The sequence below is a fragment of the Leguminivora glycinivorella genome, chromosome 19 (assembly GCF_023078275.1).
Source record: "Leguminivora glycinivorella isolate SPB_JAAS2020 chromosome 19, LegGlyc_1.1, whole genome shotgun sequence".
Taxonomy (NCBI): Eukaryota; Metazoa; Arthropoda; class Insecta; order Lepidoptera; family Tortricidae; genus Leguminivora; species Leguminivora glycinivorella.
In genome coordinates this window covers 17,960,102-17,981,429 of record NC_062989.1, presented here as the reverse complement: position 1 = coordinate 17,981,429, position 21,328 = coordinate 17,960,102, and the positions used below count along the sequence as shown (strand labels likewise).

Genomic DNA, 21,328 nt, shown 5'->3' with positions numbered 1-21,328 from the left:
TACGCTGGTTTTTCGCAAAATTATGCTACTTAAACTATGCAAAGATGCATTTTTCTGGTGTTAACAAGCCCTTTCCTTAATTTGCCACCTACAAACAAGGACTACATGCATGCTTGCATAATTTCAATAGCATAATTTTGTATAAAACCTGCGTGACTCAGGGGATCGTAACCATGGCAATAACAGGCAAGAAAAAGTTGATTCACACATTTAGTTTCTTATTTCTTTATAACATATATGATAAGCGTATCACCAACTAGCCTGGCGTAAGCCTTCTTGTTGCCCTACTCGTTGTGACGGATCCGGCGCCGGACCGGCGCCGCCCAATTTTTTTTTTACGCGATAGAAGGCAAACGAGCAGACAGGTCGCCTGATGGTAAGCGATCACTGCCGCCCACACCCGAAACACTAGAAGTGTTGGAGGTGCGTTGCCGGCTATTAAGATGGATGTACGTTCTTTTAGTAGTAGTAGGTACTCCTAGTAGTAAACACTTTATTGCACAGAACAAATTACAAGTACAGTGAATAATTATAATGGTTATGTACAAAGGCGAGCTGAAGGTTTGAAGTTTGTATCGGTCCGGAAATACCGCAGACGACAGTTCATTCCACAGTTTAGCTGTGCGAGGTAGGAAGCCCCTCTTGAACCAATTTATAACTCATATTTATAACCTACCTCAACCAATTTCACGGCGTTAGGATGGCCTAGTTTCTTCAAAGTAGCTATTTCTCTGTAAACTCGTAGTAACGGATCCGGCGGCGGGCCGGGTCCGGGCCGGGTCTGGGCCGGCGCGGCGGCTCACCCTATAGACCCACTTGAACCAGTATCACTCGTGTAAAAAACCTTCCTCAAACATTTTTTTCGAGAATCTGGTTAAAAATGCTCTCTTTAAGACTTACTCAGCTAGAACAACTCACCTCAACTAGTTTGACAACATTAGGATGGTCTAGTTTCTTCAAAGTGGCTATCTCTCTGTACACCCGTTGTAACGGATCCGGCGGCGGTCCGGGGCCCGGACGGCGCGGCGGCGCGCGCCCGAAGAGGCCCGCGCGTCGCATCAGCTTGCGTTTCGAGAGGATTTTCATCGCCTGAAATATAAATTCTGATTAAAATTGTGCATAAAGTTGAATTGTAACAACATCATCATCGGCACTCAAGTCTATGACGGACCATACAAGCAGAGTCAAGTGGGGCGACAACGTTTTTCACGGCGGTGTAAGCCAATACGGGAGCGGCAAACACGACCACAACTCTGTAATGTGCAATTGTAAAATACCCTCAGTAAAATTGTAAAAAATATATTTAATGACTCACTGTGTGTGTGTGTGTGCGACTATCGTTCCGGTGGTCGCGGGTTCGCACCAATGAGTTTTTCGGAACTTAACAAGGAAAACATCGTGAGGAAACCGGACTAATTTCAATAAGGTCTAGTTAACCTTCGAGCTTCGGGTTGGAAGGTCAGATGGCAGTCGCTTTCGTAAAACTAGTGCCTACGCCAAATTTTGGTATTAGAATAGAATAGAATAGAATAAATTTTATTCGTAAACACACAAAAGAGAAAAATATTACAAATAGGAACACATAAAAACGAGAAGGTGCCACGAAATGGTTTAACCTCAGCATATTGCTGGCGACTTCCAGCGCTGATCTTCCGGTTAAACCATTCGGTGAAAAACAATCACGACAGGTAACATGTACAGCTCTATTAGTTGTCAAAGCGGACCCCAGGCTCCTATGAGCCGTGGCAAATGCCGGGATAACGCAAGGAGGATGATGGTGATCTCTCTGTAACATATGTTAAGTATCTAAATGTAAATTCAGTCAAGTGCTTATTAAGGTGCATTCTTATAGGTAGATGAAGCTGATACGCCACTATATGGCGTTAAGGACTCGAGGAAGCATGGAAAAAATTGAAGACAGCCTCTGTGGTAAGTTAGTCATAGCGACTGGCAGCAATGCAGCAGGTCGCAGGCAATCCTTCCGGCCGGATATGTGAATTTTTCCATTTTCTATTTAATTTAAAAATAACCTCTTTGTTTTCATTGTACATAATTGTAACCTTTGGTCATCGAAAGAGACCTTGTCTAATATTATTAAAAGTCTTGTTCACTGGTACTTACGTAATGTGTGTCGTCCTCTTCGCTATAAGCTAACTTCACGATCCCGTATGACCCCTGTAAGAGAAACACACTTATAAATAAATTATACCTTTGACTGTATGTAACTTTTTGACTAACTCAAATCTGTCCGCAAATTTCACCTTTAAATAATGGATTTTATACTATTCATACATTATGTTGTATATTAAACCACTCAAGGCCCTACCTGTTAAATACAATACACTGAAACTTTGTTCATTACAAGCTTGATTTCCTGGTAACTCCAGATGAGTGAGACATTTTGAGTAACGCTAAAGACACTCAAAATTGTCGGTAAATTTGATTTGCCCAGGTAGGTCGGCCATTTTAGCGTTCGTCAGTTCTTGCTTATACTATCAATTTCGTTTAAAAGAGTCAAATACTGAACGCCCTCTGTAAGAGTATGTTCTTCTTTTTTTCAGAGATTGTGATTTCTCCGCATCGCGTCGAGGATTATGGTGACCCTTCTACCGTACTCTTTTTTCTTTTTATTCTAGTTTTATTGGATTACTTTGTTGGGCACATACCTGTCCAATAGGCTCCAGAAGCCTGTACTGGTTGAGCTGTACGTAACCAGGCGCCTGTGCCAGGGACACCCTCCTCGACTCCCTCGGCGCGCGGCGCACACGTGGTGACCTCCCCCTTCCCTTTCCATCCCCTTTAGAGTTCTATTGTATACCTGTCTAATGGGCTCCAGCAGCCTGTACTGGTTGAGCTGTACATATCCAGGTGCCTGCGCCAGGGACACCTTCCTCGGGCTCCAGCAGCCTGTACTGGTTGAGCTGTACATATCCAGGTGCCTGCGCGAGGGACACCCTCCTCGGGCTCCAGAAGCCTGTACTGGTTGAGCTGTACATATCCAGGTGCCTGCGCCAGGGACACCCTCCTCGGGCTCCAGCAGCCTGTACTGGTTGAGCTGTACATATCCAGGTGCCTGCGCGAGGGACACCCTCCTCGGGCTCCAGAAGCCTGTACTGGTTGAGCTGTACATATCCAGGTGCCTGCGCCAGGGACACCCTCCTCGGGCTCCAGCAGCCTGTACTGGTTGAGCTGTACATATCCAGGTGCCTGCGCCAGGGACACCCTCCTCGGGCTCCAGCAGCCTGTACTGGTTGAGCTATACATATCCAGGTGCCTGCGCCAGGGACACCCTCCTCGGGCTCCAGTAGCCTGTACTGGTTGAGCTGTACATATCCAGGTGCCTGCGCAAGGGACACCCTCCTCGGGCTCCAGCAGCCTGTACTGGTTGAGCTGTACATATCCAGGTGCCTGCGCGAGGGACACCCTCCTCGATTCCCGCGGCGCGTGGCGCACACGTGGTGACCTCCCCCTTCCCCTTCCCCTTTAGAGTTCTATTGTCTACCTGTCCAATGGGCTCCAGCAGCCTGTACTGGTTGAGCTGCACATATCCAGGCGCCTGTGCCAGGGACACCCTCCTCGACTCCCGCGGCGCGCGGCGCACCCGCGGTGACCCCCCTTCCCCTTCCCCTTTAGAGTTCTATTGTATACCTGTCCAATAGGCTCCAGAAGTCTGTACTGGTTGAGCTGTACATATCCAGGCGCCTGCGCCAGGGACACCCTCCTCGATTCCCTCGGCGCGCGGCGCACCCGCGGCGACCCCCCCGCGCCGCACTCCGCGCTCTTGGCCGCGTGGGACCGAAGCAGGTTCTGCCGGTCGCCGCTGGCTGGGAATGTTGATAGTCTGGGGACAAGAGAACATTGTATTAACAAAATTAAAAATATCAAAAATGTGTTAGGATAGCATTTCTTTTTTTTTTTGCCACTTTTATGAAATGAGATATTAAAAAAAAAGATATTTCTACTCAGGATTACTAGCTTTTTCAATCCTAGTAATAAAAAAATTGTCCCATACGATTTTTCTTATTTTGTTACCATTTTCCATACATGTTGTATGGGGTAACAAAAGAGGAAAGTAACAAAAATTTTATTATGAGACACTTTTTGTCTCCCAGTGAGATTGAAAGTACTCGTGATTCTGAGTACAATTGACCTAAAATTCCCTAAAACAATCAAAATTAAAAAAATGAAATGCTCAGGTAACATATTTAAAAATTGTAGTTCTATCCTTGTTCCGCCAGGATTAATGTAGATTATGGCTTAGCAAAAAGGAATTAACAAACACGGGCATCACACCGTCTATGTAAACAGTTTTACATGTGGCAACTATTCTGACACTTTTGTATGAGAACAGCGCAGGTGTTGCTATGATCGTGTATAGGATGTTTGTTATTTTTAATATATATAAATAATCTCCCTAGAAATCTCAATGACATGTGTATACTTTTCGCGGACGATATTTCGATCATGACGTCCTGTCAAAATGACCTAAATCTAAAAAATTACATAAATGACATACTGACAAAACTGACAGACTGGTTGACTGACCATAACTTGGAGATAAATTTTTCAAAAACAAAACTTATACTATTTAGGCCATATCAAAAAAACGCACTAGACATAAATTATTCCTTTAAAGATAATGCAATAGAATGTGTAGATACATTTACCCTCCTTGGTCTGGATATTGATACACACCTAAATTGGAAAGCATATATCCAAAAACTAGCCAGCAAACTTTCAAAATTTATATACGCGCTAAGAGAATTAAAAAGATCGACAAACTTCGATTGCGCCCTTAAGGCCTACTACGCATACGCCTTTTCCTGGTTAAATTACGGGATAATACTTTGGGGAAACAGTACTGATATTGAAGAAATATTTATATTACAAAAAACTTGCATACGAATACTGGCAAATATTACGGTACCGGACAGTTGCAGACCCTATTTTATCAAGTATAAAATTATGACAGTAACTTCAATGTACATTTTCGAAATTTGTAAGTTCGTTAGAAAATATCCAAGTCTTTTTCCAAAAATAGCCGACCGTCCTCGACGGTACGAGAGTAGGCACAAACATAACCTGGCGCCACCGGAACGTTCAGAACTACACATACACAAAACAAGCCCAAAAATGATGGCTATCAAAATATATAATAAACTTAGTGACGATATTAAAACTCAGACATCACACAAACAATTTAATAACGAATTGAAGAATTTATTACTAAGTAAGTGCTACTATAAACTTAATGATTTTTTGGATGAAAAGAATGATGATAATGAATGCTATTAGTTTTAGTTCAAATTTACACACGCCAATTTAATTAATATAATTTTAATCTTATTTTTATTTTCTTACCCTCTTAATTGAATATTCTGTGACATACTTATTATCTATTTTGGTATACGTAGCAACTTCAAGTGACATTCATAATTTTAATTCTTTTTTGACATACCTACCTTTATGTCCTATTTCATTGTTTCCTATTATATACTTTTACATAATTACCTTGTTAAATTCAATATTGTAATATTATAATCGATTCAATACCTAGCATAATTTAGATTTAAGACTTGCTGTACCCTGTCAGGGTCCATGTGAAACCAATATAAATATGTAACACCTAGATGTAACCATGGATGCAATAAAGAAATTATGAAATATGAAATTATGAAATTATGAAATTATGATAAAAAAATAGTTTCATTTAGGTTTAAAGATCTTTATTTATCTCAAAAGAATATAGAACATATTCACTTACATGAGAATTGGTACTATTTTATCATGCAACTATAAAAATATTCGATGAGCGCACATTATATTCTTATTTACAAAATACACTTATTCTAAAACTTAAACTAAGCTTATTTTATTTCTACTTTTTATGCCCAGCTCTAAGTACGTAAAATACATGAGAAAATAACGACAATGGAAAAAAAACTAGAGGTATTTGAATGTATGCTTCCCCGTTTTCTATCTATTTACTTATTGGGAAGTTTAGAATATATTGGTCTATCCTTGACCTAAAATATAAGTAAATAGGTACCTATATTTACATAGTAGGTAAAACATATGTACAATGAAATCATCTAAAACCTTTCATTAACCGAACGAAATGAGCATATCTTTAATACCTTCCGTGTCATCAGAATTAAATTCTCGTAAGTGTTGTAAATAGTATATATGTATTGAAAACCCGTTTTAGTAATAAATGTTAAATCCAGCTTTTACACTTATCGGTAAATTCAAATTACTCTTATGCTATCCATTTAATTCAGTTCGGACAAGCCACATCGTTAAACATTGCACGTACTAAAAAGTTGGTTGAACAAAACGCCTAAATCCAAAAAAAACTTATCGTATAAAGGCTGTAAAACTTTCATCCCCCGCCCTGAATTCCTGAAGTTGCCGAATTTAGGGTCTTTATCTACGACCTGTCTGCGGTTACATGAAACAGGGCCTTACGGTATGGACCTTTATTGCGATTTGGTGGTGGGACGAACTGAACACAGTGTGTGGAAACAAATGGGCCGTAGGTAGTGAGTAGGCTTAAAAACCTAATTTGAGTAGGTAGATCCCCGATACATGGAGATGGTCGAGAAGCTCCTGAATAGCTGAAGGATCTTAAGATCGTGTAAGGGGTAATTGCACAAAAGATCCCGATGGGTCGAAGTGTATCTGTGATTGCATGGTCGAAGTGTATGTGTGATTTAAGATAAGTAGGCAGATAATTTTGTGGTTTGTTAAACAAGTGGAAAAAAATGGGCCTTAGTGAGTACCTAGGCTTAAAAAATAAATTTAGATAATTTAATTGTGTCGTTTAACTTCAAACCTGGGTAAATCCATTCTGCTTTCAGGTTGGATACATAAAAAATAATATAATATGACACGATAAGTAGATACGTTTTTAATACTACGTCGGTGGCAAACAAGCATACGGTCCGCCTGATAGAAAGCGGTCACCGTAACCTATGAACGCCTGCAACTCAATGAGTGTCACATGCGCGTTGCCAATCCATTAGAAGTTTTGCTTTGTTTGTTTGATCTATGGTATATATGACATGTGTGTTCGCAACCATGAGTTCTTATGAAGAACTATAGATAAGTAATAAAGAATAGAACTATTATTAGGTAATTCGTTGTACATAAACCTTCGCATGAAATAAATAAACAGTATTTTGTAATAGTTTCCTCAACGAGAGTAAAATACCCACAAAATACCTGTTATATTTCCAGGGGCCTAAGCCCTAAATAAATTCAAACCGGCTTCACGTTACAGTGGTTTTTCCACATCACTTGCTAATATCGGTCGGAAGCCAATTCGACCTTTCATTGTGATATCAAAATTATCGCGTATGTCAGTTTTCTCCGAGACCACGGGGACAACGCCGTTCCTGAAACGTTGGAGGTCAGTTTAATATGTAGATTAAGTCCCGATTTAAAAAATAATTAAAATGTGTTATATATTTAATAAAACCGGCCAAGAGCGTGTCGGGCCACGCTCAGTGTAGGGTTCCGTAGTTTTCCGTATTTTTCTCAAAAACTACTGAACCTATCAAGTTTAAAACAATTTTCCTAGAAAGTCCTTATAAAGTTCTACTTTTGTGATTTTTTTCATATTTTTTGAACTTATGGTTCAAAAGTTAGAGGGGGGGGACGCACTTTTTTTTCCTTTAGGAGGGTGAATTTCTCAGCGTGATTTTTTTGTGGCGGAGCTGATAATCATTGTGTGGGCTAATTGTTTCCGTGTTTTTATTTTTTTTATGAAAACCAATCCTAAAATACTACCTTCGGCAACATTGCAAATTGTTACAAGTGTTATGTATATTTATTTAAAAATAATTTTCCATCGAAATTCTAATTTTGGTGTAGCGTCCAGAGCCTGTTTTTAGCGGATTATTGCTATGGTAAATCCAGTAAATCCGCAGCTATAAAGAAAACTTGCCCTAACTTCATTCTTTATTACATTAAGTATATTTTAAGATGACATAAGTCAATATTATTATACAATTTGACACTTATAACTGAGCACCAAAAGTTGTCCGGGGGAAAGAACTAATTTTGGTGGTAAGTATTGAAATCATTTTTATGGTTAAACGAGACACAGCAAGACGAACAAACGTGTCTTAACATGACCATTCAGGTTCGTTCCTGCATTTAGACATGACACAAGTGTCATACCTTGCTGGATTGGTCCGCCCCACACAAAAATATCTAATTTTGGTGGGTCGTAATACTTTTTCCACCAAAATTGCATAAATTTTGGTGGTGAACAAATTGAGGGCAGTAACGTTTTTGTTTCTATTTGAAAAGTATTTATGACATGTTAAAAGTTTATTATTTCAAGTAGAAAATAATAAAAAATGAATAAAAGGCTTTATTTTTGATTTTATTTTTTATTTTTGTGGGTAGACCAATTTTGGTGGCGACCATGTCATTGAAATCGTAATTTCTCTAAAACTACTTATTACAATGAAAGGTCATTGATACATAACATTGGTAATAATTAGTTATGTAACATCAGTACATAATTTCAACAAAAATTACAAAACTAAAAATATCCACCAAAATTAGGCAAATTTCGAGTATGTTGAAATTCACCCAGGAGCGATTATTTCCGGAAATATTAATAATATCAAAAACGATCTTAGTAAGCCCTTATTCATTTTTAAATACCTATCCAACAATATATCACACGTTGGGGTTGGAATGAAAAAAAATATCAGCCCTCACTTTACATGTAGGGGGGGTACCCTAATAAAACATTTTTTTCCATTTTTTATTTTTGCACTTTGTTGGCGTGATTGATATACATATTGGTACCAAATTTCAGCTTTCTAGTGCTAACGGTTACTGAGATTATCCGCGGACGGACGGACTTACGGACGGACGGACGGACGGACGGACGGACGGACGGACGGACGGACGGACGGACGGACGGACGGACGGACGGACGGACGGACGGACGGACGGACGGACGGACGGACAGACAGACATGGCGAAACTATAAGGGTTCCTAGTTGACTACGGAACCCTAAAAATGCAGAAATTTCATGTTAGCAACGGTGGTAAGCAAAAGCTGCGTAGCAGCGGAGTGGCTACGCCGTAGACTTTTCGTAGCACCTCTCTTCATAGCTACGAGTACGATCACAATTTTCTGCTCAAACACACAGTCTCCAACGGAGAGAGTAAGGGCCCATTTAGACGGTACGAGAACTCGCATACGAGTTATATTACATTGCAGTATTTGATGGCTGTGCAAAATTGCATGTGACCTCAACAGCCCGCAATGTAACTAAAATCGCATGCAAGTTCGCACGCCGTCTAAATCAGGCCTAACGCCGTGTCTTGCGTGGGCGACGGTCGCGCGACCGTCGCGCGACCGTCGCCGTCGCGTCTCATACTTCCATATCGATAAGGTTTGATTTCGTATGCGTCGCATCGCCGTCGCGCGACCATCGCGCGACCGTCGCCCACGCAAGCCACGGCGTTAGTGTTATATTTCCACCGGGGTGATTAAGTGCGTTTTCACACTATCCGATCCGATATCGGATGTCGGGAGGATTTCAAAGGTAAAAATCAAAGATGGCTTCTTAAATGTATGGGATATCGGTCCTACATCCGATATCGGATCGGATAATGTGAAAACGCACTAAGGATGGCCGGGGTGAGTAGGGATAAAACCTAAAATGTAATTTACGTGATATTTACTTAATGTCTACGCACACAAAGTGTATCATAAAATTAATATTGTTGTTTTTAATCGGATACTACAATATTTTAGTATTTTATTTATAATTTGGAAGGTAAATCACACTGTAATTTCAGTTTTCAGATTCAGCTTCCTAGATCTCGAAATCTGGGTGTATTCAAGTCAAGAGTGAATAGGCTATTACTGAACCAGTGAGCTACAACTTCGGCCTTGTCGTCACTTTCCATCAGGTGCGACTAAAGTATCACTGGCCAGTTTATAATCATAATAAAAAAAGCTTCCTAGGTGTCAGTCAGTTCATTTATTAAGTCAGTCCACTGATGAGAAATAAATAAACGCATGAAAAAGCGAAAGATAATAGTTTTAAAAATTGTAGTCCAAACTTCATAATTTAGAAACAAATTTTGCATAGAAGGGCCATTTTTTTCAAAGTTTAAAAGTTTTTTCCAAATTTTTATGTGGTTTCCAATCAGAATCGCGAGTTCTTTCAATTTTAATACGAGAAAAAAAGAGTTCCAAAGTATTTTTCCCATTCCGTTACCATTTTTTTATACATTTTGTATGGCGGTAACGGAATGGAAGGTTCGCAAAAATGTATGGAAATCTTGGGACATTTTTTTCTTCTATCAGGATCGAAAGAGCTCGCGATTCTAAATATTAATCGCGTAAAAAATACCCGTGTTACAAAAAAAGTGGGGCGGACAACTTTGAAAAAAATGGCCCATAAACACGTTTTAATTTGGAAACTACGGGATAAAAAGAGAAAACTTCGTTACAGAGAATCCGGGGCAGCCTTAACGTTTCAAACGGCTTCGATTTGTTTCAATTGTCGAGATCGGGGGCCCGTTTCTCGAAAGGTACAAGCCTTGTATTACAAGTGCGCGAACTGTCAAATCGTATGGGTTGTCATGGAAACACAGTTGTAATACAAGCCTTGTACCTTTCGAGAAACGGGCCCCGGATCGTGACCGGGGTGTCTATTCGGCACGCGTGAATGGGCGATTAAAATGTGCCGAGTTGAAACAGAGGGTAGATATTAAATGATATTTGTTATTTTAGGGTTCCGTAGTCAACTAGGAACCCTATTATAGTTTCGCCATGTCTGTCTGTCCGTCCGTCCGTCCGTCCGTCCGCGGATAATCTCAGTAACCGTAAGCACTAGAAAGCTGAAATTTAGTACAAATATGTATATCAATCACGCCAACAAAGTGCAAAAATAAAAAATGGAAAAAAATGTTTTATTAGGGTACCCCCCCTACATGTAAAGTGGGGGCAGATTTTTTTTTTCATTCCAATCCCAACGTGTGATATATTGTTAGATAGCTATTTAAAAATGAATAAGGGTTTATTAAGACCGTTTTTTGATAATATTAATGTTTTCGGAAATAATCGCTCCTAAAGGAAAAAAAAGTGCGCCCCCCCCTCTAACTTTTGAACCATATGTTTAAAAAATATGAAAAAAATCACAAAAGTAGAACTTTATAAACACTTTCTAGGAAAATTGTTTTGAACTTGATAGGTTCAGTAGTTTTTGAGAAAAATACGGAAAACTGCGGAACCCTACACTGAGCGTGGCCCGACACGCTCTTGGCCGGTTTTTTTATATTGTATGGCGGTAACGGAATGGAAGGTTTGCAAAAATGTATGGAAATCTTGGGACATTTTTTTTCTCCTATCAGGATCGAAAGAGCTCGCGATTCTGAATATTAATCGCGTAAAAAATACCCGTGTCACAAAAAAGTGGGGCGGACAACTTTGAAAAAAAATGGCCCAGAAACACGTTTTAACTTGGAAACTACGGGATAAAAAGAGAAAACTTCGTTACAGAGAATCCGGGGGTAGCCTTAACGTTTCAAACGGCTTCGATTTGTTTCAATTGTCGAGATCGGATCGTGACCGGGTGTCTATTCGGCACGCGTGAATGGCTGCGGGCGATTTAAATGTGCCGAGTTGAAACAGAGGGTAGATATTAAATGATATTTGTCTCTTTTTCACATCTAATAAGTATTTTCTCTTTAACCGGACGACCTTGTTCACAGGACACTTTGTTCGGTTGTCGTTTGTTTCCGTTCTTTTAGTGAATATTTTAAATAAATTTCATTTTTATTTTCACCTCACAAAGGACATACAAACAATTTGAACTAAAATTAGAACAGCTTAGTTTTATTATCCTTTGTGAGAGACTGGAAATATATGATTTTGACTCATGGATACCATATACATCTCTAAGGAGAATTAGATTAAGTAGATATACATTTTATCTTTAGTTGTGACATTTTGAGTCATTTGCACCTCTAAAGTAACCGGTCTGTTTAAGCTTACTGGGGCTGTTATAACTTAGTAACTTTAATTCTAATTTTTATTAAATTAGGACACTTTGTTCGGTTGTCGTTTGTTTCCGTTCTTTTAGTGAATATTTTAAATATATGATTTTGACTCATGGAGACCATAGGTATATCTCTAAGGAGATTTAGATTAAGTAGATATACATTTTATCTTTAGTTGTGACATTTAGAGTCATTTGCACCTCTAAAGTAATTTTAGACTTTTTTTTTTGTATTTGTACTTTTTATATTTAGTGTAGTTCTTGGTTGTAATTCGACATTTAGAGACCTTCTACATCTCTAATTAATTGTATAGAGTTAACTTTAGTTAGAACTTAGAATTAGTATATATAATAGTATCAATTGTAATTTCAACTCAATTTTAGATATTTTCTAAATATGTATACTGTACATGTGACGTGTAAAAGTGCCCCTGTGGCCTATTTGCTGAATAAATTATTTTGATTTTGATTTTGATTTTGACCTCTTTGACGACCCTGCCTGCTACGCCGCGGTTTAGGATTCGAATCCCGGTAAGGGCATTTATTTGTGTGATGAGCACAGATATGTGTTCCTGAGTCGTGGATGTTTTTTTATGTACCTATATAAGTATTTGTATATTATATATATCGTTGCCTGAGTACCCACAACACAAGCCTTCTTGAGCTTACCGTGGGACTCAGTCAATCTGTGTAAGAATGTCCTATATTATTTATTTATTTATTTATTACTAACCTAACTTCATCCATCCATTCCATCAAGGGCTCCTATTTCAAATGTACTAAAGTAATATGGATATTATTGGCCTGGTTTTTTCGACGATCGGTCAACAGAATCGGCCCTGACACAGGCAACCCCGGTCACTAGACAGAGAGTAGGGTCGACGGTGGACATTGTGTACCAAAATGTCAGGGGCCTCAACACGAAACTCAATTATTTTAGACAAAACCTGTTGTCCCTGGAATGCGATGTCGTTGCAGTCACAGAGTCGTTCCTTACTGAAGCCGTCAATGATGCTGAACTCACGTGCGGCGGGTGGAGCGTGCTGCGCCGGGACCGCGCTACGGGCGCGCGCGGCGGCGGCGTGCTTCTCGCCGCGAGACCAGGAATCCTGTTGCAACGTTGTCGAGATTGGGAGACCCCAAATAACGAAGACTTGTGGGCTACATTTATGGTCGATCGGGTTGTATGTTATTTGTGCGTGGTCTACATACCTCCTAATGCAACGGACGAAACTTACTTTAGATGGTTTCATAAAGTAGAGTCAGTGTTCAGTAAATTAAAGGGTATAGTGTTGATAGTCGGGGACTTGAACCTGAACCCGGCATATACATCTCAAAGTGTTTTATGTTACTATGCTTACTTTATGGCTGTATGTGGTTTAAAAGAGATGAATGAGGTGATGAATGTACATGGCAGTAAATTAGATGTAGTGCTGGTGGCAGAGCGCATCCAGGAAACTGTTGTGTTAGAGATGACGGAAGGAGGACTGGTTCTGAGACCTGACGCGTACCACCCCCCTCTTAAGATTTCTGTTCCTACGGACCGTCAAAGACGCTGCCTGCAAACAGAGAGACTTGATCCAAGCAACGTCGAATCGCAGCGGGATTGGAATTTTGCGAAAGGTAATTTCGAACTTGTGTACAAGCTAGTCTCGGAGGTAAATTGGGGAGAGGTTCTCAGTGCTGGTGATGTCAATAACGCTGTAAATATGTTTTACGAAATATTGTATGGGATTTTTGACCAATGCGTACCTAAACGAATTCGTCCAAAGAAGCCAGCCAGGCGCTATCCTGTTTGGTTCACTGCGGACCTCATTAGTGACCTGAAATTAAAAAGTGACCTACACCGAGAGTGGAAAACCACTAAAAACAAAGAGGTCTATCTGAAGTTTGCAAAACTGAGGGCTGAGGTGAAAGAACGGATAGCTACTGCTTACGACACCTACATTGGCCGAATTCAGCGCGAAGTGAGGTCCAATCCTAGTGTTTTTTGGCAGCACTTAGACAGCCTAAAGACCAGGGGAGGGTTCGTCAGCAGTGTTAAGTACGAGGGGAAGGAATTTGCTGGAGCTAAAATAGCTAGTGCGTTTGCGAGTTACTTTTCGGGTGTATTTTTGCCTGACACTCCGCTTCTTGACCCTAACGTGCCCGGTACCGAAGATATTAGTCACAATGCCAACTACATCCATATTGATTCAATATCAATTGAAGAAGTTGAATTAGGAATAAAGCGGCTAAAATCCAGCTGCGCTTTAGGGCCGGACAGCTTGCCAGCGTATGTTGTAAAGGGGTGTTCGGAGTACCTGAAAACACCTTTACAGTATATCTTTAATCTGGCGCTTGACACTCGATCTTACCCACTTCAATGGAAGGTTTCGAGAGTGAGGCCTATTCCAAAGGCAAAGGATGCTACTTTAGCCGAGAATTACAGGCCCATAGCGGTCCTTTCCACCCTGGCTAAGCTCTTTGAGTCCATACTCCACCGAAGTTTATCCTCTCAAGTGAAACCATTTTTATGTGACGCTCAACATGGATTCAGACATAGCCGCTCGGTCAATACAAATCTGCTGATCTTGGTGGATAGCATTTCCGAGCACCTGGATAGAGGCATACAAGTCGATGTTCTCTACTTTGATTTCACAAAGGCCTTCGATCGCGTAGATAACGATGTGTTGCTGACGAAACTTGGTAAAATTGGCTTCTCTCCTGCAATGCTGTCATTTTTCGCAAGTTATCTGCGTGATCGGAAGCAGTATGTCCAGCATGGATGCTTTGTCTCGGCCCCATATCACACCCGGTCGGGCGTTAGTCAAGGCTCCATTTTAGGACCATTCCTGTTCGGGATCATGGTAAACGATCTCCAGTCGGTTCTTCGGTCAGCTCAGTGTCTTCTGTACGCAGATGACTTAAAATTAGTATATGGAGTACAAGGAAATACCGACTGTGAGTCGTTGCAAAGGGACATCGACTTGGTCTTTCGGTGGAGTATAGACAACAAGTTACGTTTCAACCCTGCTAAGTGCTGTGTCTGCTCCTTCACTCGAGGTCATAAACCGATTCGTGCCCTGTATATGCTTGGCTCTGAGCCCATCAATCGCGTCTTCTCTGCAAAGGATCTGGGCGTGGTTTTCGATACGCGGCTTACTTTTCACGAGCACATTATATCTCTCGCTTCTAACTGCTATCGAAGACTAGGCTTTGTGATCCGAAACCTTCAATGCTTTCACGATCCGGTAGCTATCAAGCTCGTGTATAATGCCTTAGTTAGGAGCAAATTGGAGACATCGGCTATCGTTTGGCATCCTTACGAATCGACGTACGCGTTGCTACTTGAAAAGGTTCAAAAGGCCTTTTTAAGATTCTTATATAAGAAGGTGTTCGGGTACTTCCCATATCTTTACCCGACAAAATTTCTTTTGGGAACCCTCGGGTATAACTCTCTGGAGGTCCGACGCAACCTGAGCCTGATAACCATGGCATGTAAGACCCTGCGCGGTGAGTCGGACTGCCCCGAGCTTGTGAGTCGGCTAGTGCGACTGCGGGTGCCGGACGTCCCTCGGATACCCCTCCGGCCGCGGCGCCGCGATCTGTTGGCGGTGCCGGCGGCACGCACCGGGTCGCGCATGAACTCCCCTCTGCTCCGCGCCCTCTCACAACTGAATGCGCTATTGGCATCAGCACCAGAGTGCGACCTGATTGCTTGGCGATGGACGGCAGTGAGAAATGAATGCCTGAGATTCTGCGAGATGATGGATGCTAGGCCGTCTTCAACTGGACATTAGTGTAATTAAATAAATGTGAATAGTAGGATAAATGTGTTAATGTAAATATTGTTATATTCTAGTTTCGTGACGCATTAGTTTTAACTGTAATGTCATGTAAACATTTGTAAATAAAAATAAAAATAAAAATAAAAAAAATAAAATTATTATTGATAATTTAGTTAATATACAGGTCTTTTAGCTTCTGTCTTGTAGTTTCGAAATATCTGTCTGTCAGTCTGTCGTAACAGCTGTACAGTCAGTGCAGCATCAAAAGTAGCGGATATTTGGTTGGAAGTTTTCATTTAGTGAGTACCTAATCTAAGTAAAAAGAACGTCTCTAAACGCACAGAACTAGATTTAGATAGAAGAAACTAGTTCATCTATTTGTATGGTGGCGGCCGAGAGTGTCAGATTTTGTACTGAAGTTGTTACTTGCCTGTGATTTTAAATATGTCTCAGGCCCTTGAGTGTTCATAATTTTTGTGTTGTTGCAAATAAATATGACGTAACGAGGCATTTTTAATATTTTTGTTGACTTCAACTTACAAAAATTAACGCCCGAAAGCTGCAAGCTGCGATTAAAGACGGACAACTCAGTGGATTTTACTGTTCATTTGACACGCTAAGTAGATACGTTTGCTTGAACTATGGTATATATGACATGTGTCTAAACGGCTACTTGATTATGTAAAGCTTCCAGTTGCCTAATATATTATTTAAAAGGAAGCTAGTTCATTATTCACATCATTTATTCATAGTTCGATTAGCCCGGTCCGTTTTTAACGAAACCTCTCACTTATTCACCGAGGCACGGATTAAGAGTTATTAACTTAGAAACTTTAATCAATTACGGAGATGAGAGGATTAGTTTTGAAACAAATTCTAAATAAAACGCCTGCCTGCCGACTGCCCTGCCTGATGAGCCGCGGGCCTGGGTTCGAATCCCGGTAAGGGCATTTATTTGTGTGATGAGCACAAATATTTGTTCCTGAGTCTTGGATGTATCTTGGTTTTCTATGTATTATATAAGTATGTATTTATCTATTTAAGTATGTATATCGTCGCTTAGCACCCATAGTACAAGCTTTGCTTAGTTTGGGGCTAAGTAGATCTGTGTAAGGTGTCCCCCAATAAAATAAAATAAATCGATCATTCTAACATAAGTAGCAGATAATTATAAAAACATTAATTAAATTGATAACATCCTAGTGATACCAATGCAATAAACAAAATACCCGACAAAAACAGATTTTTATTTTCAACGAATATACCAAAATGTTTTGTGTTAAAATTTAGTTTCGTTAAACACAGTTATTATGTGTGTAATGGAATATGTAAAGATTAAAAAAAAATATGTACAATATCGTCAGTTTTAATACCTCGAATGGTGCAAAATTTTCATGGTACACACCTTTGATTACAATAATCCCGGCTAATTAAAAAAAAAATGACAAAAAAATGTCAGGCGGCTTTGATAACGAAGAAAATCATTAAGTAACTAGATAAATACTATACCTTCAATTGCCAAATAAATGCCTAGCCTTGTACAGTGCCTTAAGTAGTTAAGTGCCGGCCTCGGTTCTCCGTTTTGTGTCGGAATATTAAATGGGGAATTAAGTTAATGAAAACGTAAGTATAATGGACGACAACTTATTTGGGACGATAACTACGCTGTTCCTTTTAGATACTTATTATAAGGATATTAGAATTCTCCAGACTTTCCTTTCGGTACTTGATATTTATTTTTGTTACCTAAATTATAGTATTTTATGCAACAGGCGTTTAAAGGAGGTCAAAAAAGACGAGTGGCGTGGGTAACAATTTGAGGCAAATCCGAAAATTGTTATTAAGACTCAGTTAAACACCGTTGCATACAATACTTTTTCTATAACCATGCACTTAGTTTTTAATAGTTTTCTTGAACAACTTTCGTGAAATTCACACTGTTTCCTGTATTTTGATGTAAAGGTTTGCACTGTCAGCTCAACTGCCCAAAGCCTTCCCGCGCACGCGCGCAGTATCGTTATAAGGCGTTGCCATGGTTACAGAGCCAAACAATGCGTTTCAGTTTTTTCGATACAGCGCGCATGCGCGGAAAGCCGGCGGACGCTGGCTTTGGGGAATAAGACTTATGTAGGGTTTTAAAGATCTATGCACGACCCTGTAAATGACGAATAACAGTTCGGTAGTAGAAAAAGTATTTTAAGGTATTTTCTTGGATTACTTGTACTTACAATCTACTTTTTTGTGTGTACCTCTAAATTAGCGAATGTTTAAATACCTACTTTAATTTTTATGTATGTAATTGAAAATTATTATTATTATTATTTTTTTTTAAGTTTTTTAAGTCTTAGAATTAGGTAAAAATCTTACTAACACTAATATTAGTTCTTTAGAGTTGTAATGATCTACTAACCATCTATGGACCCTGAGTCTGAAATAAATGATTTTTATTGTTATTTTTATTTTTTTTTTATTAAAAAAAAACATATTGCTTGTCTTTACACTCTTTACCTATTTGTTGCTTTCTAATACAAAGGTAATGAATGTCAACGTGCTTGTTTTGAACAGCTTTAGCAACTATCATAATTATGTTTATCATAGAAATATGGTCATAGGCAACATGCCGTCCTTTTTCTTCACGTTGGATAAAAAGGGAGGCATACAGACCTATGATCTTATTTCTATGATAGACATATGATAGTGGATTATCGGCCTTAGAGGGGCTTTCCAGCAAATATCAGCTTAGTTAAGTAGCTGGATATCTTCCATATAAATAACACAGCTTTGGGAAAAAATGAAGCTTTATTCACAAAGTAAATTAGTGCTACACTAGGGGTACCTTAATAAAATATTTTTTTCCACTTTTTTGTTTTGCACTTTGTCGGCGTGATTTATATACATATTGGTAACAAATTTCAGCTTTCTAGTGCTAACGGTCACAGATTATCCGCGGACGGACGGACGGACAGACATGGCGAAACTATAAGGGTTCCTAGTTGACTACGGAACCCTACAAAGTCAAAATATGAAGGCCAGACACACTTCTCTTATAACACACTTACCCGTATTGATCAGTTTGTCAGTATTAATTCAATCCACTTCCAAGTTCACACAAAGTTTAACTTTAAATTAGCGACTGAATGAGGAACTAAATAGCAAGCATACAGTATTCAAGCTATTCAGCCGAGCCTGAGTTCAGGGGCCTACCCTGAACCTCGTTTGTCGCTGCCTCTCTGTCGCAGTTTATAAATGCGTACTACGTCAGTTTTTGACATTTATAGAATTCATACAGTTGATGTACATAAGTAGTGTGAAAAGATTTGCCTTCGTATTGTCACGGAAAGGTACGAACGTGTCATGTTATTTCAGTCAGTCTCAGTACAGGATGTACTGAGACTGACTGAACTAGCATGACAAATACGAACGTTTCCGGAAAAATACGAAGGACACCCTTTTCGCACCTCATCTGTAACTCAGGAAATATGCAGGAAAATGCATGTCATTTTGGTTCGAACAAATCATTTGCAGGTTTTTTTTATACAATGATCGGCGATTGACCCTAGTCACACCTAATGGAAAGTGACAGTCTAAGATGGAGCTCACCGATTCAGTAATAGCATATTCACTGTTGTTTTCTAGGTACCGAAGTAATATTTTAAGGGAACACCGATGGTGGGAGCGCGTTTCGTTCCTTTGCAATCCACATCACAAAATTGTATCTGTACGGTCAGTGCAACCTGGCCGAAACGTCGGAAAATAGGTAATATAATGAAATAAAACTACTAAGTACTAAGTTACGTAACGTGAACTCGGGTGCAAGGACCGGTTAACGGTGGGGTAGGAGTGGGGGAAAGTAGTCGTTTAAGTACTGTTTATGATTTTTTATAGCTTTGAACTATTGTGCAATGCCTGATAGATTGACAAGAGGACTACAGAGTGGCATTAAATCTTGAGGATGTAACGTCTGAGTATAATGAATTTACAATTCAATCCCAGTTCAGTTTCAGTTCAGGTTCAGTTTTATTTCATGAGTAACTACTAACTATAGCGGTAACCGAAGACAATATTAGGTGATAAGTGATACAATACAAATCCACTTTATTGCACAACCTCAGAAATGTACATAGGAACACACACATTACAATAAATTTTATTACAGAGGTAAACAACAGGCGGCCTTATCGCTAAAGAGCGATCTCTTCCAGGCAACCTTTGGGTAGTGGAAAAATGGTATTCATAACTTTAACTAATTAGGAGGTGCAAAAAAACTAAATTAAAAGTAATTAATTGTAGCTAAAAAGCATATACTTACATAATACATATAATACCAACACATACATATACATACATACTGCTTACATATTATATACCTACATACATATATTATAATACATACAATATTTCGTGCCAAACGTGTAAGTGGAGAATTTACAGAGACACTAATGAAGGGACAAATAATAGTCTTTCAGATGGGATTTAAAAGTAGCAAGGGCTTGAGCGCGTCTCAATTCGACAGGAAGAGAGTTCCAGAGCCGAACAGCCCGAAAAGTGAAAGAAGAATTGTAGAATTTGGGAGTGATGTTAATTTATCGCATTTCCTTCACTTACTTTAAATATCGAGTGGTTCGCGGTAGGCCTCCAGTGCGACTGAGACTTGCATTGCCGAGACTTCCGTCGCTACATTGTGTTGTTTCCATGAAACTACTTTAAGTTTTGAACTAATTTATATTGGCTTCTAGATTTTATAAGGTCGATCGAGTAAAAGTTACACAAGTAGGTAGCAAATGTATGAACCTACATAGAAAATGTATGAACGCTTAAGAAATATTAATCAACTTCTAACCAAGACCCAATGTAGGAATAGGCTAGTTTCCTATACTTAAAATAAAATATTTTATGCAGTCCACGAAATAAAGCACCACGAAATTAGAAGAAATATATGGACAGTAGTTATGTTTAAACATAATTTCTACTTAATAAGTCAAAGAGAAATATATTTATAAAGTAAATGAATTAATTGACCGTAACGTCACTCGTCAGTATTTCATAGTAATTCCATATTAGCAAATCGTGTTGTCAGTTCTTAAAAAGAAGCTGATTTGACTAGTAGGAAACTAGCCTATTATCTACGGTTACTCAAAGGTTAACCTTCAAATTAGGCAAAGACGGGCGAACTTTGCCCAACACTACTTTAGATACATTTTCATTTTATAATGAGTTTTTGACTACGGCTCTAAGTCAACAAAGTGTCTCGTTGCCTGTAGCAAGTTTCAAAAAGAACAGTTAAATGATAAACTACAGGAGATTGTAAAGTTTCCGAACATTTCTGTTATTCCCATTTAACTTGCTGGACTTTTGAAGGAGTTTTTAAAAGCTTCTTAGACCAATTGTCCGATTCCACGTTAAGTTCGAAATAATACGTATCTTTTGATATTGTCAAAGTTCATGATTTTTTCTTTGTATATGATTATTTAATATTTAAAGTTCATGATAGGCATGATAGCAATTTATCACTATTCT

The 21,328-nt window shown here is 39.3% G+C and overlaps 1 protein-coding gene across 1 annotated transcript in view; it reads right to left on the bottom strand.

Moving 5' to 3' along the window:
* LOC125236327 (calcium/calmodulin-dependent protein kinase kinase 2) overlaps positions 1-21,328 on the bottom strand; it is a 178,354-nt gene that overhangs the window by 13,850 nt on the left and 143,176 nt on the right. The window contains exons 3-5 of the mRNA XM_048143080.1: positions 3,649-3,841; positions 2,122-2,175; positions 919-1,089 (exon numbers count right to left, since the gene is read on the bottom strand). Coding sequence (XP_047999037.1) covers positions 919-1,089; positions 2,122-2,175; positions 3,649-3,841 — 418 coding nt within the window. The remainder of the gene's footprint in view (positions 1-918; positions 1,090-2,121; positions 2,176-3,648; positions 3,842-21,328) is intronic.